This window comes from Etheostoma spectabile, chromosome 24 (genome assembly GCF_008692095.1).
Source record: "Etheostoma spectabile isolate EspeVRDwgs_2016 chromosome 24, UIUC_Espe_1.0, whole genome shotgun sequence".
Taxonomy (NCBI): Eukaryota; Metazoa; Chordata; class Actinopteri; order Perciformes; family Percidae; genus Etheostoma; species Etheostoma spectabile.
This window is the reverse complement of record NC_045756.1, coordinates 11,621,833-11,636,131: the sequence shown is the minus strand read 5'-3', so window position 1 is coordinate 11,636,131 and position 14,299 is coordinate 11,621,833. Positions and strand designations below refer to the sequence as shown.

Genomic DNA, 14,299 nt, shown 5'->3' with positions numbered 1-14,299 from the left:
TTTGAAACGGGGACAACAAGGGTTAAGCAAGTCTTTACTTCTGGGTAACTTAACCTTATCGTTGTCCAACCTCAATCTCACTTCAATGCATTATGGTGCTCAATTTAACTCCATTAACTGTGGGATGTCTGTAATACTTCAAAATTATATATATTCTGATGCACTGATTCTTTCATTTTGGGGATTTTAAGGAAAGGTAATGTCCATAAACATGCAGTAGTGTTGTGAAAGTGTCCGAAATTCAGTTCTTATGTGAGCTGCCACTCAAAGTTGCCCTTTTTTTTTTTTAAACCTGCGTGAATGAAATCAGTTTTTTTGCCCTGCTGTTATTTAACCATAAGAGGAGCAGCACTCTGTTTAAAAATATCACCTTGTAAAGGAGCTCTCTGGGCTCGGAGCCCCTCTGAAGTGGGCCACTACTGGGAGGTAGCTGAGTTTTCAGCCTTCACGCTGTCCCGGTTCAACCGGGAATCCTCCAAAATAAGTCAACTCTAGATACCAAGTCAATGAAAGCATTTAGTTTTCATACAGAAATGAGTTGTAAAAACAAACAGTGTCATATCTTGAGACAAGACGCCCGTTGGCACAGTTATTTGGCCTTCTAAAAATACCCCTGTCCCCTTCTAAAGGCCTGCTCCCACTGCAGAGGGCTCTCCTTTCCGTTTGCCCTAAGAAAGTTAAAGATGTTGCAACGTGTCATCTGATCCGCCCCATTAGCATATGTGATGTCACGCGCCCGGAATAAATAAGAGGGGGCTTTGACCATGGCTCAGGACCACTCTGTCTTGGGACTTCGGTTTGCTTCTCTTTCTTTCCGCTACTCCAGCTGCTACTCTGCAAAATGGTGTGTACATGTTTGTGTTTTGGACCTTTTTATGGTTGGGGTGCCAGTGGAGACTTTTTCTACCAGGGGCAATTCTGTGTGGCATGGATTTGGATACCATCTTTTCAAAAATAAGCTCAAATTCGGGACTTAATTGGCATCACTGAACTCATGATAGGGACGAGAAATCAAGAGAAATTGGGAGAAAAAGGTTTGAGAGTTGTTACTTTGGACCCAGGACCACTGCTGTAAAAAATACATCCACCTTTCATCCAAAATGCAGACAAAACCAAAATCTCTAACTTCACCATGCATCCCATGTCTTAAATCCAGTTTGGGCCAGTTTGCAGAAATAAATTCTTACTTTTAGCATTGGTGGTGAATCTTAAATAAAGCTAAATTTTGCCTGTTCAACGTCTACACTCATTTCGCTGTTTTGTAGGTATTCATGAGTGTGCCTTCTTGTTTGTGTGTATTTGCATTTTTGTGTATTTTCAGGCCGAACCAGCTGCAGCCCCCGCCGCGTCGGAGTTCTCCCCCGACCAGATTGAGGGTAAGTGAAGAAACAACGATATCCACCCTCATCCAAATCACTTGGCATGTGAAAAATGGGTTGTGAGAATTCTGCTCTCTCCTGTAATGTAAACCTTCCAAAAACAACCCCCCCCCCCTTCCACAGCTCAGTTTGTTATTTTTGTAGTGAGGGATGTTTTATCACAATACTCCTAAGGTTGTATCCTTTAGGCCAAATGAAAAGTTAGAAGAAGAAATGAAGAAAGTTCACACTAAAGACCGCCGTAGCACGTACTGTACTATTCCACGCGCTTGTCCAGTTGGCAAGGAGAATTTGAGATGCGTCTATTCTAAGTCTTGTGTCCCTTACGCAGCAGAGGTGTTAATCCCAAAGTCAAGGTCTAAGATGCAGGCCGGGCAGCATCCTGTTACACAAAGAATTCCAACTGCGATCTCACAGCACTATCGTTAACTAATCTTTCCAATTCTGAAAGATGTGTCCTCCATAAACATCACCCCATGTTGGGTGGAAGGCATTTAATTTATTGTGGTTCTGCCAATGGGGGGGGGGGACAGGTCTACTCACTGTTCTAATATATTACTTTTAGAAGTGATAGATAGACGCACTCAAATGTGGAAATTACTACGAAGAGTTAGAGGGCCAAAGTGTTTTGTGTCAAGTTAATAGGTGTATATTAATAATTATACAAGCTTTGCACCCAAAAAAGGAAGGAAGTGCTGCTTCGGCACATCCTGGTACATTTATGCTACAGTAGAACACATTCAGAACATGCAGGACAAAGTGTTGATTACACCCCAGTCAGCATTCTTCTGTTCAGCTCGAGCCGGGCCGTTGGACCATGCCCCTATATGGCGTTTCAGGGTGTATCAGTTTGCTCCCTGAATGCCTCCCGAATGTTAGCGGAGGCAGGAATGGATAGGGGTCAGAAGTGTGGGGGGGGGGGGAGGGAGTGGTGGCGGCGGCGGGTACAGCTGTTCCTGCTGCTGCTATTCCGCCCATTAATCTATCAAAAAGGTCACTTTGAGTGGGCTTCCCGGTAGGATTGATAGAGATGACCAACCTTGGTTTAGGCCCCACTCGGTACCTTCCTTTTCCCCCTGCTCGGGTACAGCTGTCGCTTCCAATTATCTGGGAACAATGACCGAAGTATGTGGCTTCTGATCCTCCAACACAGTGTGGCACCACACAGCTGTCATAGCTGACCTGTGCAAACCCAAAGGTGATGGATCTACACAAAAAGAACATTGATGTCTTACCAGACAAATCCGGCAAAAAAGGACTGCAATATTTTGCCATTTAGGGTTTATTTTCCAAAGCCCCTAATGCTACCATAGGCCCGTCTCCAGTGTGTTGTGAGGACATTGTGTATTTTTTTGTTCCTCTTGACCGTCTTGTGTCATTCCTTTGGAAATCTAAGTTCTCTCTTCACTCTCTTGGCCAGACTTCAAGGAGTCTTTCGGCCTCTTTGACAGAGTCGGTGACAACCAGGTGGCCTACAACCAGGTGGCCGACATCATGCGCGCTCTGGGCCAGAACCCAACCAACAAGGACGTTGCAAAGATTCTGGGCAACCCAACCCCTGATGGTGAGACCCCAATACAGCCCATTACAAACAATCATACACAAAGCTTATGGACTTAAAAGACAATTATGATGTAAAGGTAAATGCTAAAATACAGCCTAGGCTACTGTAATAGTAGCACAAGGAGACTGTGACGCTGAAACATTAAATGTGTTAATTGATGTGTTTTTTTTAAAGACATGGCCAACAAGAGGATCAACTTTGATGCTTTCCTGCCCATGCTGAAGCAGGTTGACGCCGCGCCAAAGGGTAGCTACGACGACTACGTTGAGGGTCTGCGCGTCTTCGACAAAGAGGGCAACGGCACAGTCATGGGCGCCGAGCTGCGCATCGTGCTGTCCACCCTAGGTGAGTCTCAAAGTTCCCCAAATATAGAAGCGCTCAAATATAGTCGGCTCGGCACGCGCAGTATGCGAGTGACATGGATCCTTGTGCGTCTGCAGGAGAGAAGATGTCCGAGCCAGAGATTGAGGCCCTCATGACCGGCCAGGAGGACGAGAATGGCAGCATTCACTATGAGGGTAAGCTTTGATTTCCCAGCATTCAGTGTCTTTTTTTTCAATTTTGTATACATATATATATAAACATATTATGCCAAATGCTCCAACATGTTGGTTTGTCTTTCTCCAGCTTTCGTCAAGCACATCATGTCCGTGTAAGAGGCCAGCAGTGGGAGTGCTGAAGAAACTGTAGCTCACCTACAGACAGCCCAACAGTGTTCTTAACATCTACGCTGTACCAAAGACCAACCAAGGAAAGACAAGGACTATGTACAAGGGATGTTGAAGCAAACCCATCTTGTTGTTTATTTTGTTTTCCTTTTCCATTTCGTCCCAAACCCTCCTCTCTCGGGACATCACCGTCAACTCTCCATCGTAGACCACCATCACGTGGCCTCTACTCCACGCGGGGCGCGTCTCCACTTGCCGCAATGGGGTGAGGAACGGGGGAGATGGGGTGACCGCTCATCAAGTGAGGGTAGATCCCTCCCCTCCCACCGCCACCTCATTCAGTCACGCCATCACTGGCCCAGCAGTGCCAAAGGTGCTGGAGAATGGTCGTGGATAGACGGCCGAAAGTCTCCCACTTCCCTGAAAAGTTTGGTTTATTGTCACTCTGCTCATTTCAGAATAAACTTTTCCAACGTACATCCAATCAGGGTTGATTCTTGATCTTTTGTTGTCGCCCACATACATATACATACAGTTGTAGGTTTGGGATTTTTCAAAGACAAAAAAAGCCTGTTCATTCTCTCACAAATGAGAACTGGAGGGCGTAATAATTGTATGTACACAGTAAACATACAGGTGTGTACCGTAGGTGTGTACGGTACACAACAAACAGAACAAAGACAGTTATGGTTGGAAGAAATCACAATCACAATCAGAATCAGAATATTGATCCCCGGAGGGAAACTCTGTGTTGCAGTTGCACAAATAGTAGAAATATCAGAGTAGAAATATAAATAAAGAAATACAAGGAGTGTGTATACTTACGGTATTGACATAGTTAAAGGAATGTTATGATACAGTATTTACATAAGTAGCATAATTAAGGAGTTGCAGTTACATGATATGATATATATATATATATATATAAATATATATATCCACACACAGTAAGGTGGTTGGTTATGTATGTATGTACGTACAGTATATGTACTGTATGTCTCTATATAGTGTATAGGGTGAGCAGGATTTCTATCTGAGAGTGACAGATGATATGTCACCTAGCCTAAAAACAGCAGACGGCTCCCTCACTGCAGAGCAGAGGAATGCTGACACCTGTGAGGGAAGACGGACACATTGCAGGGACGAGTGGCAGGACAGAGAGAACCGAGTGTTTGAGCCAAATCACAATTTTGATTTTATTTTCAGTCATAGACAAGAATCCCTGAAATTGGCTCAGACTGACTAGCGTTGCCGGCAAACACAAAGTTAGAACTGCTTGTTACCTGGATCTTCATGTCATTGGATAGTCTGAAGGAATTGGCGACACTCTTGGTCTCTTTTGAAAGAAAGAAAATCAGTCAAAACAAGAAATACTCTGCTCACCCTCTACTAAGAAAACTGTAACTGCTCTTTACTCACTCTTCTTAGAACCCAGGACGGTCTACATAATGATGAAAGTGAGGACTTAGGATATTGTGAATCTTTTATTCTGATTTAATGTTTAGTGATCTGTTGAGGAGCAGTTTGAAGATGGGGGTCCAGCTGGTCAGCACACATCATCTGGGCCTGTCAACGATGTGTGTCTAGTATCCAAGGCGTCTGCATTTTAAAGAACATCTCCTGAGTGTATGAGACGGATCAAATAATGTAGGCATGTGTTCGATCATAAAACTGGGATGACCAACTCTGCAGTTCTTATTTTTCACTTACAGCTAGACTCTTTGTGTCCTTGTGAAGCACATACAGGGAACACACACACACACACACACACCACACACACACACACACACACACACACACACACACACACACACACTCACACACACACACACACACACACACACACACACACACACACACACACACACACACACACACTATGTAACTGTTAGTCTTCCTGTGTGACTGTTGACCCTACCCTGTTGACAGGTGCAGAGTTGTACACGTGAGAGAGCCTGCCCCCTTGTGGCGTTCGTACACGTCATGTAACTTTAAAAAAAAAAAAAAAGCTTAGGTTTTGTGTTTAAACCCTTTTCTGCCACCACAAACAAAAGCTTCTTCTTTTTTTGACAAATTCTATTTGTATTCTATAACATTTTCAATGATGTCACATATTAGATCTCTGCATGTGCCAAAATTAGAGGGTCCGTCTAAAGATTAAATCCTCTTATTTTGGTTGGATAAAATACTAAGTTATTTCTTTACCGAACAATATTTAGCTTTTTTTTTAATTGATTATATCTTATTAGCCAGACCATTTCTCTTATTTTTTTATGATGTCGCTGTATGCTATCAGATGTTCTTTTCAATTATTGAGTATAGATTTTAAATGTGATTATGTGTAATAATTGTACATGTATTTTAGCAGCACCTAAAAACAAGCATTGTAGGCTGATCCTACAAGCATGTCTGCAACAACTGTGTCCTACCAATAGGGGGTAGGAGTTCAGTGGTTCAGGGTGTAGTAGAAGAAGAAATCTATCCGAGAGAAGGAAGCGGCGAGATGTACTACACATCGGCTGTTGTCTTGAACAAACCTGCTAAACCTTCTCCTCCCAAGTCACATTTTAAGTTTGTTTGAACAAAATAGTACACAAATGCACGATAGTATTGATACACTGAACTAAAACCGTATTTAACTGCCACACGTCAGCATATGGTAAAGGTAAAACGTACTTTATTAGCTGAGAGGAGGAGCCAGTGACCGAGTACAGTGATCCATCCTCGTTTGTGATTCTCACACAGACGATCTTTGTACCCTACAGTCCAAGCTTGTGCGTTTTGTACTTGAGAATTTGCTTGCTTTTGTCGAGGATGTTCGTTAAAAAAGTTAGCAAAGCTTGTCTTTCTGGGCTGAAAAATGTCTCTGGGCGAGGACAGGTGGCCTCTGTGGCTGCTGCAAGGTAACAATTATGTACATACAATAATAATAATATCACTTTTGAGGTTGAAATGTGTTTCAAAAATGCCCAACATCGAAAAATATCTAACGTTATATAGCATGTACGAAATTCCTACACAGTAAGACTTATGAATTAGTTATATGAAGTATATATAGTCCATTATATTGGGAAATAGTATCTTTTTTCGGTTGTAATCGAGTCGTGTCTGTAGCAGAGGTCGCAACAACCTTTGACACACTTTCCTTCATAAGTAGCCTGTTAAATCGATGGAGCTTTATTTTGAAAATGGTAGCTAACCAATAAGGGGAAATGCAGACTGTAAAAATGACAAGTAAAAGCCCTAGCAAAGGTTGTAATATTCAATGTCAACATTTTAATGGTCGCTTTTTAGGGGTCCAAGCCCGAGGGGCTGGGAACTACGCGGGTCACACAGCAGGGGTGTTTGTCTATAGATTATTTTCCTCCATATTCTTCTTCTTCTTCGCGTAAAACTCCCGCCGCAGCCTAAACCGTATATGGTGGCGGTGTACCATTATTGAAAGCCAAACAGTTCAAATATACGTGAAGTCTCAAACGTGAACAGCGTTGTTTTAGCCAAACAATTCAAATATACGTGAATTCTCACACGTAAACAACACGTAACTACGCGTTGTTAAGGCAACCATGCAGTTCAAATATACATGAACTCTCACACGTGAACAACGCGTAAACAACGTGTTATAAGCCCAGTGTGTTCGGGGTCACTGTGCTATTAATCCATAGGCTACTGTTACATGCAAGATTGATACACTGTATGTAAGAAATGTAACTAATTTGTCCTTTTATATGAGTTATAATGTTCAATATGTTTATTTTTGCGCTGGTCGACTCCAAATATAAAGAACTGTTTTGTTAACACAAATGCTCGTGCGGCATTGCTGTGTGTGATATGGATACATCTGGGAGATTCATGTTGCTTTTTATTTATTTATTTATTTATGTATTTGTCTTTATGGTCCTACGACCTTTTTAACATTCAAGTGACCTCAGTGCAGCACACATATTGTAATAGCCCAGTTTTTCCTGAATAGAAATGATGTTCATAGATTGACTATGGACAATAGAGTTGATGTTTTACCAGCTTTTATAGAAAATGAAAGCATAACAGACCAGAGGTTGTCGAAAATCCTTTAGGGCTCTGGGATATGGCGGGATGAAGCTTGGACCCAGGTCATAGCTGCTTGCAGTTGTACTTTTTTTTTTTCTTTTTTTTTTTACATTATTCTTGTATAAATACATACAAATAAACGACTGTCAGGACTCTCACGTAGAGCTGAAACAGTTAACTAACAATTAACGTTAGTGGTTCAACAGAAGAGAAAAAAACCTCATTCAACTGTTTTAATAATCCATTCATCTTTTAGTCATTTTTCAACTTCCAGCTGTGAGGATTTGCTGTTTTTCTTATATTTGTTTAATAATAACCTGTTTTATTGGACAGAACAAGACGTTTGATGACATTACTTTGGGCTTTGGAAAGTTCTGATTAGTTTATTTAATTTTTTTCTCATGGTTAACGGAGAAAGTCATGGATAATAAGAATATACCATTAGTTCAGCCCTACTGCCAAGATAATGGTAGCATCTTAAACTTAATATTACACTTCCCATAATCCCCTGCTGCTTTACCAAAGTGAATGCACTTGTCATGGGTTGCCAGATCAGCTACTGACTGACTGACTTTTAAGAAGAGTAGGCTTTGATTGGTTGAAGTCTGTAATTCCTCCCAGGCTGCACAATCAGGCCCAGGAGCTCGGGCAGGAAGTCCCCTCCACCCGTCCAGAGACCTCCAGCGCCAAGACCCTAATGGACATCGGGACCCGCCGGATCTTCAACGAGGACCATGATATCTTCAGGCAAAGCGTCCGCCGCTTCTATCAAGAGGAAGTGATTCCACACCACAAGGAGTAAGTGGAAGCGTGGCACAGGCCCAGGGCTCCCAGGGCTCCCAGGGCTCCCAGGGCTCCCAGGGCTCCCAGGGCTCCCAGGGCTCCCAGGGCTCCCAGGGCTCCCAGGGCTCAGCCTCTGTTTGAAGGCACTGTCAACCTTTTATTGTTGCAAAATCAATCAGACGACTACAATGAAACACAAAACAAAATCAAAGACACCTAAAACGACCACAGAGAGACACACAAATGAATCGATTGCTAGGGCTGGAACAATGTGCTTTGGTCCTGATTCGATTATTTAACAATACACGGGTGCTGATTTGATTTGTATTGGGATTCTCATTCATTCTAGAGACAATAAATCATGAGCCATTTCTAAGAAGAATGCACATCCCATTTCAATCCGTCTGACATTTATCTTATTTGTAAAGAAGTACATACATACATATTTAGGTGAATCATTGGTTAAAAAAAACATTCTACGGTAAAGAATCTATTTTAAAAATCGTTGCAAAACCCCCCGATACATACAATTTCTGATTATTCCCCCCCACCCTATTAACTGCTTAACCCTCATTGTCTTTTCCCAACCTCACTACAACTCCTTTTCCTTGTTCTAGGTGGGAGAAGGCAGGTCAGGTGAGCCGGGAGGTGTGGGAGAAGGCTGGTGAGCAAGGCATGCTGGGAGTAATGATACCAGAGGAGCACGGTGGCATCGGAGCGGACATCTTTTCTGTGGCTGTCACATGGGAGGAGCAGTGAGTTTTCTTAAAAAAAAAAACTCACATACTACTCACATCTGAGATCAAACACTAACTTTTTTAAAAACTTTTTATAATGAGGTTTTGTTTTGGTCTTTGGTCAGAATGTATTCCAACTGCACAGGCCCGGGTTTCAGCCTGCACTCGGACATCGTCATGCCCTACATCTCTAACTATGGTAGCAAGGGTCAGATTGAACGCTTCATCCCCGAGATGACTGCTGGGAAATGCATCAGCGCTATTGCCATGACAGAGCCAGGAGCAGGCAGGTCCGGACTCCAGCGCAGATGGAACATCAGCACGCATGGCACTAATGTGGTGGAGCTTTGGTGACCCGGCATCTCTTTTTTTTGTTCAGTGATCTTCAAGGTGTGAAGACGTACGCTAAGAAGGATGGCAGCGACTGGATCCTCAACGGCAACAAGGTAATGCGTCCTAAGAGCAACAAAACTCATTCACTCAAGTCATTTCATTGCGTCTCAACTTCACCTTGAACTTTTTCTTCCCGCCCGTCTCACTTCTCCAGGTGTTCATCACAAACGGTTGGATGTCCGACCTGGTGGTGGTAGTGGCCGTGACGAACCGCGAGGCGAAGTCGGCGGCGCACGGCATCAGTCTGTTCTTGGTGGAGAATGGCATGAAGGGCTTCCAGAAAGGACGCAAGTTGGACAAGATCGGTATGAAGGCCCAGGTACTGGAGCTCGGTGGCTCGGGGAAGATGGCGTCTCCATCAGTCTTCCACCATCCCGCTAGAGTCAATCGTGTGTCATGCACGGGATTGACGTTGATCGGTGATGCTTATTGCAAATGTTTTTTTCTTTCTTCTTTCAAAGGATACAGCTGAACTGTTTTTTGAGGATGTGCGTCTCCCAGCTGACGCCCTCTTGGGGCAACCCAACAAGGGGTTCTACTACCTGATGAACGAACTGCCTCAGGTGAAAGGAACATAGGGACAAGGTTCAGCTTACTTACAAACTGTTTAGCATTCTCATACCTATTTTATTACAAGGTTTTCAAACTGGGAGAATTGAGGGGGTTGAGTTTAAAATTCAGTGGGACTTCCACTTTCCAATAATGTCATCATCTCTGATATCCAAACATTGGATTAAACACCTTAGAAAGCATGGAAAAAAAGGGTACACAGCATATCTTAGTCAGAGACCCTAAATATGGGAACTGTAGTTCCAAAACCTACGTAAGTGTGTGATTATCCTTAAAATGGAAGCAAGACAAAAATAATGATCTGGGTCAAAAGCACAAATATAAATTTATATACTGTCAATCAAAGTATTGAGTAACTTGGTTCTGTTTGTTTAGTTACTTAGATATTACACCCAAGGTACTCTGTCATATGGGTTACTAATCGATTGTTTGGCTTTGCGTAATTTAACGATTCTTCACCTTATCATTTTGCGGCGAAGGAGCGTCTCGTGATTGCCGGCATGGCCATAGCGAGCTGCGAGTTCATGTTTGAGGAAACCAGGAACTATGTGATGCAGAGGAAGGCTTTCGGCAAGACCATCGCTCATCTGCAGGTCTGTATAACAAGGTGTTCTTTAGAAGGAGTCTTGTGTACTTTCCCCGTTTGTAATGCACCGTTTTAACTGTGACTGGCAGCCCAGGTTTTCACAATTTCAGGTTTTTGGACCACTTCTCTGTCTTATTCAGCTACGTATTTTGATATCTTTTTCACACACACACACAAAAAACGCATAACTGATTCATTTTTAGGTTTTTATATGCTGGCCTTAGAATCAGACAGTCTTGAAGAGAATGAATATATATCATTGCATCTCCACAGACTGTGCAACACAAGCTGGCAGAGCTGAAGACGGAGATCTGTGTGGGCCGCACCTTCGTAGATAACTGCCTTCAGCTCCTCGCTGAGAAACGCCTGGACGCCTCCACCGCTTCCATGGCCAAGTACTGGTGAGAATGGGCTTTTTTATTAACCAACTTGTAATCTTCCAAAAAAAAAAAAAAAGGCCATTTTGCTACCTTTTTGCTGATGTCCCTTGTGTTCTCTCTAGGGCTTCCGACCTCCAGAACAAGGTGGCCACTCAGTGCCTGCAGCTCCATGGAGGCTGGGGCTACATGATGGAATACCCCATCGCCAAGTAAGTGTTTTAACAGGATAACCCCTGGGAGGAATGGCACATTGTTTGTATTCCAGTCATCCGCAAGTTGCCGAACTGGTCTCTCTTGTCTTTTCCAGGGCGTTTGTAGACTCCCGTGTTCAGCCCATCTACGGAGGCACCAATGAGATCATGAAAGAGCTCATTGCTCGCACCATTGTCAGCCAGAATTGAGAAATATGGATGCTGTTATGATGGAGGAGCACTGAGGAAAATGTGTCTGAAACTGGGTTAAATTAGAGAAACAGTCGAGAGAAGTCAGGGAAGGTATTACAGAACGCATGCTTGAATTTGTCACATCAATCAAAAGATTAAAGCGAGACTAGGTAACGTTTGAGAGAAGAAATTATGTTCTTAATTATGTTTTACAAATGAAGAGTTCACTTAGCTGATTTACAGGTTGACAAAAAAATTTGAAAGTGCACTTATGGATTAACAAATTAAAGGTTTCATTAAATGAAATATGTTGTATATCAACTGTAGAAAAAATGACAAATTTTATATGTGTTTCTGTCCATTTACCACTCACTGAAGTGTCTTTATTGCATTGAAAAATAATAGATTACAGCTAAAAAATGTTTTTCGTAAATGAAAGTGTATGTCGTTTTTGTGTCCAATAAATAATTTTAGCATAGATTTATTTATCAGAAACGTGACTATAAATGTCCGACTGTGGCTGTCCCGTTGGTGAAATAAATAAAGTGTACACAATGTTTAACTGGCAAGTGTTATTCAGTGTCAAAAGAATATTGAATTTTAATGTTGCACATTCTTCCATTGTGTCAGCTAACGTTGAAAAAACTCAGAGAGATATTACAAGTTAGTTATTTTACATCACTTTAAAGGAGTGTGCAAGGGAGTGAATTGAGCTGAGATGTGATGCGAAGGGTTAGACATGAAATATAAATAATAAAAAAGAACCCATCCCCTGTATAATGTTGTATTCACACCAATAGGTGGCAGTGAATACATGGAACAAAGCTGGCAGAGAAATAACAAATGACTGGGTGTCCATTTGATTCCATTGCAGCACAAACTCCAGGGAAAAGCAGACTGTTGAATGTGGCTGGATCGTTTCCTTAGGTTCATAGAGTAAACACTTTATGCACGTTGGGTTTTTGTGTAATTAAAGGTGCTATACAAATAATATTGACAATGACATATTCTGTTGCATCCTCATGTCTTTGCATTTTTGGTGGTGTGCCTGTAGATGTACAGCATGCCAGTCTGACTCTGATGGCCGAAAGCCCCACATCAGTACCAGTTTAGGTGGGAGACAGCAATCCCTACCACACCTCACCTTGGGGGGGGGGGGAGGGGGGAACATCACTGCAGCTACTGCTCACTGATGCTTCCTACACCCCTCCTTTCCTCTCTCTCTCTCTCTCTCTCTCTCATCTTCTCCTTATAGTTCTCTTCGTCTGTCTTCCCCCTCCTTCCTGTCCTTGCCCCTCCTTCCCACTCTCTCCTTGGCATCACATCCATGTTATCCCCTTCCCTCTTCTCCTCCCCCCCCCTTCTCAATGTTTCCTCAGCAACAGCCACACCCTGGTGCTTCAGCTCTGCACTCATTTCCACTGCGGACACACTGCTTCCCCCTTTCAGCAAAGCAGCCCATTATGGAGATGCAGAAGCTCTTTAAAATGACTCGACATTCGACTGTCTTGGCACCTGCTGGCTGTTCTGCCTGGCTTCATGCCAGAGTTTATCTGTGACTAACTCTTTGCATGCATTTGTTGCATATTTGCACTCCAAACATGTTGCACACATTTCATTTAATCACAAAATGGGATTGCCCTGTCATGCATATTGCAGCCACATGATTCTGTTGCGCCTACGCTGCTGCATTTACGGTAGCTGAATTTGCGATGGGAGGGATCAGAGGGCCCAGTGCCGCTCTCATTGTCACTACAGCTCTGTTCGCACACAAGGGTATTAGCGCCGCTCATCAGCCTGAACCTCCAGGTAAGAGCTGGAGCTCTTTGTTTATCTTTTACTGACAAATGAGGCTCTATAATTGCACAAACCAGCATTAGTGTAGATTTTCAGCTATTTTAATGCAACACCGGCAGCTGTAAAAGTTACTTTGAAAAAGTCAAGTGTAGCCTATATTATTCATGTTGGAATTGCTGTCCACACACACAGCTGTTGTGTGTGTGTAAGCGCGTCATGGTGTTATGTACAGTTATGTATGAATTTAGAGATATGAAAAGATGCTATAGAATCTCGACATGACTTGAGTGGCTTTTTAGTGAAGATTTTGGAGTAAAATGCCGGTGTTTTTTTTCACGTGGAGAAATGTGTTATCTTTTATTTGCGGTGTTTATTGCTGTCTTGCTGCGTCCTGGTGCGCCTCTCCGCTGCAGCAGCCTGCGCCTTTTGTTCTGGTCCACGCCTGTATGGTGCTGAAACCGGCGCTGCCCCTCAGCTATTCACTGCAGTAGCTTACGGGGGGGGGGGGGGGGGGGGGGGGGGGAGAGAAAGACCAACCTGTGAAGAAAGGCGGGGAGTTTAACATGTGGAGGTGTAGATTATTTTGGCCGTAGTCGTCTCTGTACATGCATATATTGGCTCATGTCTTGCCCATGGTCATGCCTTGTGGAGATGGGAGTAGTCCAGCTTGTAGTTGCCACAGCCAGTTGCCCTGCAGTCATTACCAGCTTAAAACATCCATGTTGTTTACTTAAAGGCCCCATGACATGGTGCTCTTTGGATGCTTTTATATAGACCTTAGTGGTCCCCTAATACTGTATCTGAAGTCTCTTTTATATAGACCTTAGTGGTCCCTAATACTGTATCTGAAGTCTCTTTTTATAGACCTTAGTGGTCCCCTAATACTGTATCTGAAGACTCTTTTATATAGACCTTAGTGGTCCCCTAATACTGTATCTGAAGCTCTTTTATATAGACCTTAGTGGTCCCTAATACTGTATCTGAAGACTCTTTATATAGACCTTAGTGG

At 43.0% G+C, this 14,299-nt stretch overlaps 3 protein-coding genes across 11 annotated transcripts in view; all 3 read left to right on the top strand.

Moving 5' to 3' along the window:
* Window positions 1–749: 749 nt before the first annotated feature.
* LOC116674199 (myosin light chain 3, skeletal muscle isoform-like) lies at window positions 750–4,095 on the top strand. The gene is given in 7 exon segments (XM_032506748.1): window positions 750–795; window positions 798–844; window positions 1,322–1,376; window positions 2,800–2,943; window positions 3,118–3,288; window positions 3,384–3,461; window positions 3,571–4,095. Coding segments are annotated over 7 exon segments (555 nt in total). The 5' UTR covers window positions 750–764; the 3' UTR covers window positions 3,600–4,095.
* Window positions 4,096–6,300: 2,205 nt separating this feature from the next.
* On the top strand, window positions 6,301–11,908 carry acadl (acyl-CoA dehydrogenase long chain). Its single transcript, XM_032506745.1, has 11 exons — window positions 6,301–6,514; window positions 8,283–8,459; window positions 9,062–9,199; window positions 9,307–9,471; window positions 9,561–9,627; window positions 9,729–9,893; window positions 10,036–10,137; window positions 10,624–10,737; window positions 11,004–11,131; window positions 11,233–11,319; window positions 11,418–11,908. Exons 1-11 carry the CDS (start codon window positions 6,426–6,428, stop codon window positions 11,509–11,511), a joined length of 1,326 nt encoding a protein of 441 aa, XP_032362636.1. The 5' UTR covers window positions 6,301–6,425; the 3' UTR covers window positions 11,512–11,908.
* Window positions 11,909–13,099: 1,191 nt separating this feature from the next.
* LOC116674194 (microtubule-associated protein 2) overlaps window positions 13,100–14,299 on the top strand; it is a 60,558-nt gene continuing 59,358 nt past the window's right edge. For 4 of the 9 annotated variants that reach the window (XM_032506740.1, XM_032506736.1, XM_032506739.1 and 1 more), the window contains exon 1: window positions 13,100–13,302. The gene's annotated coding sequence lies outside the window, so the exon portion shown is untranslated. The remainder of the gene's footprint in view (window positions 13,303–14,299) is intronic. The other 5 variants (XM_032506742.1, XM_032506744.1, XM_032506737.1 and 2 more) reach the window with 2 other exon arrangements.

Coding starts and splice junctions, on each gene's coding strand:
- acadl (XM_032506745.1), top strand. CDS start 6,426: ATGTTCGTTAAAAAAGTTAGCAAAGCTTGTCTTTCTGGGCTGAAAAAT. Junction 8,460..9,061: donor GTGATTCCACACCACAAGGA/GTAAGTGGAAGC, acceptor TCCTTGTTCTAG/GTGGGAGAAGGCAGGTCAGG. Junction 11,132..11,232: donor GCTTCCATGGCCAAGTACTG/GTGAGAATGGGC, acceptor TGTTCTCTCTAG/GGCTTCCGACCTCCAGAACA.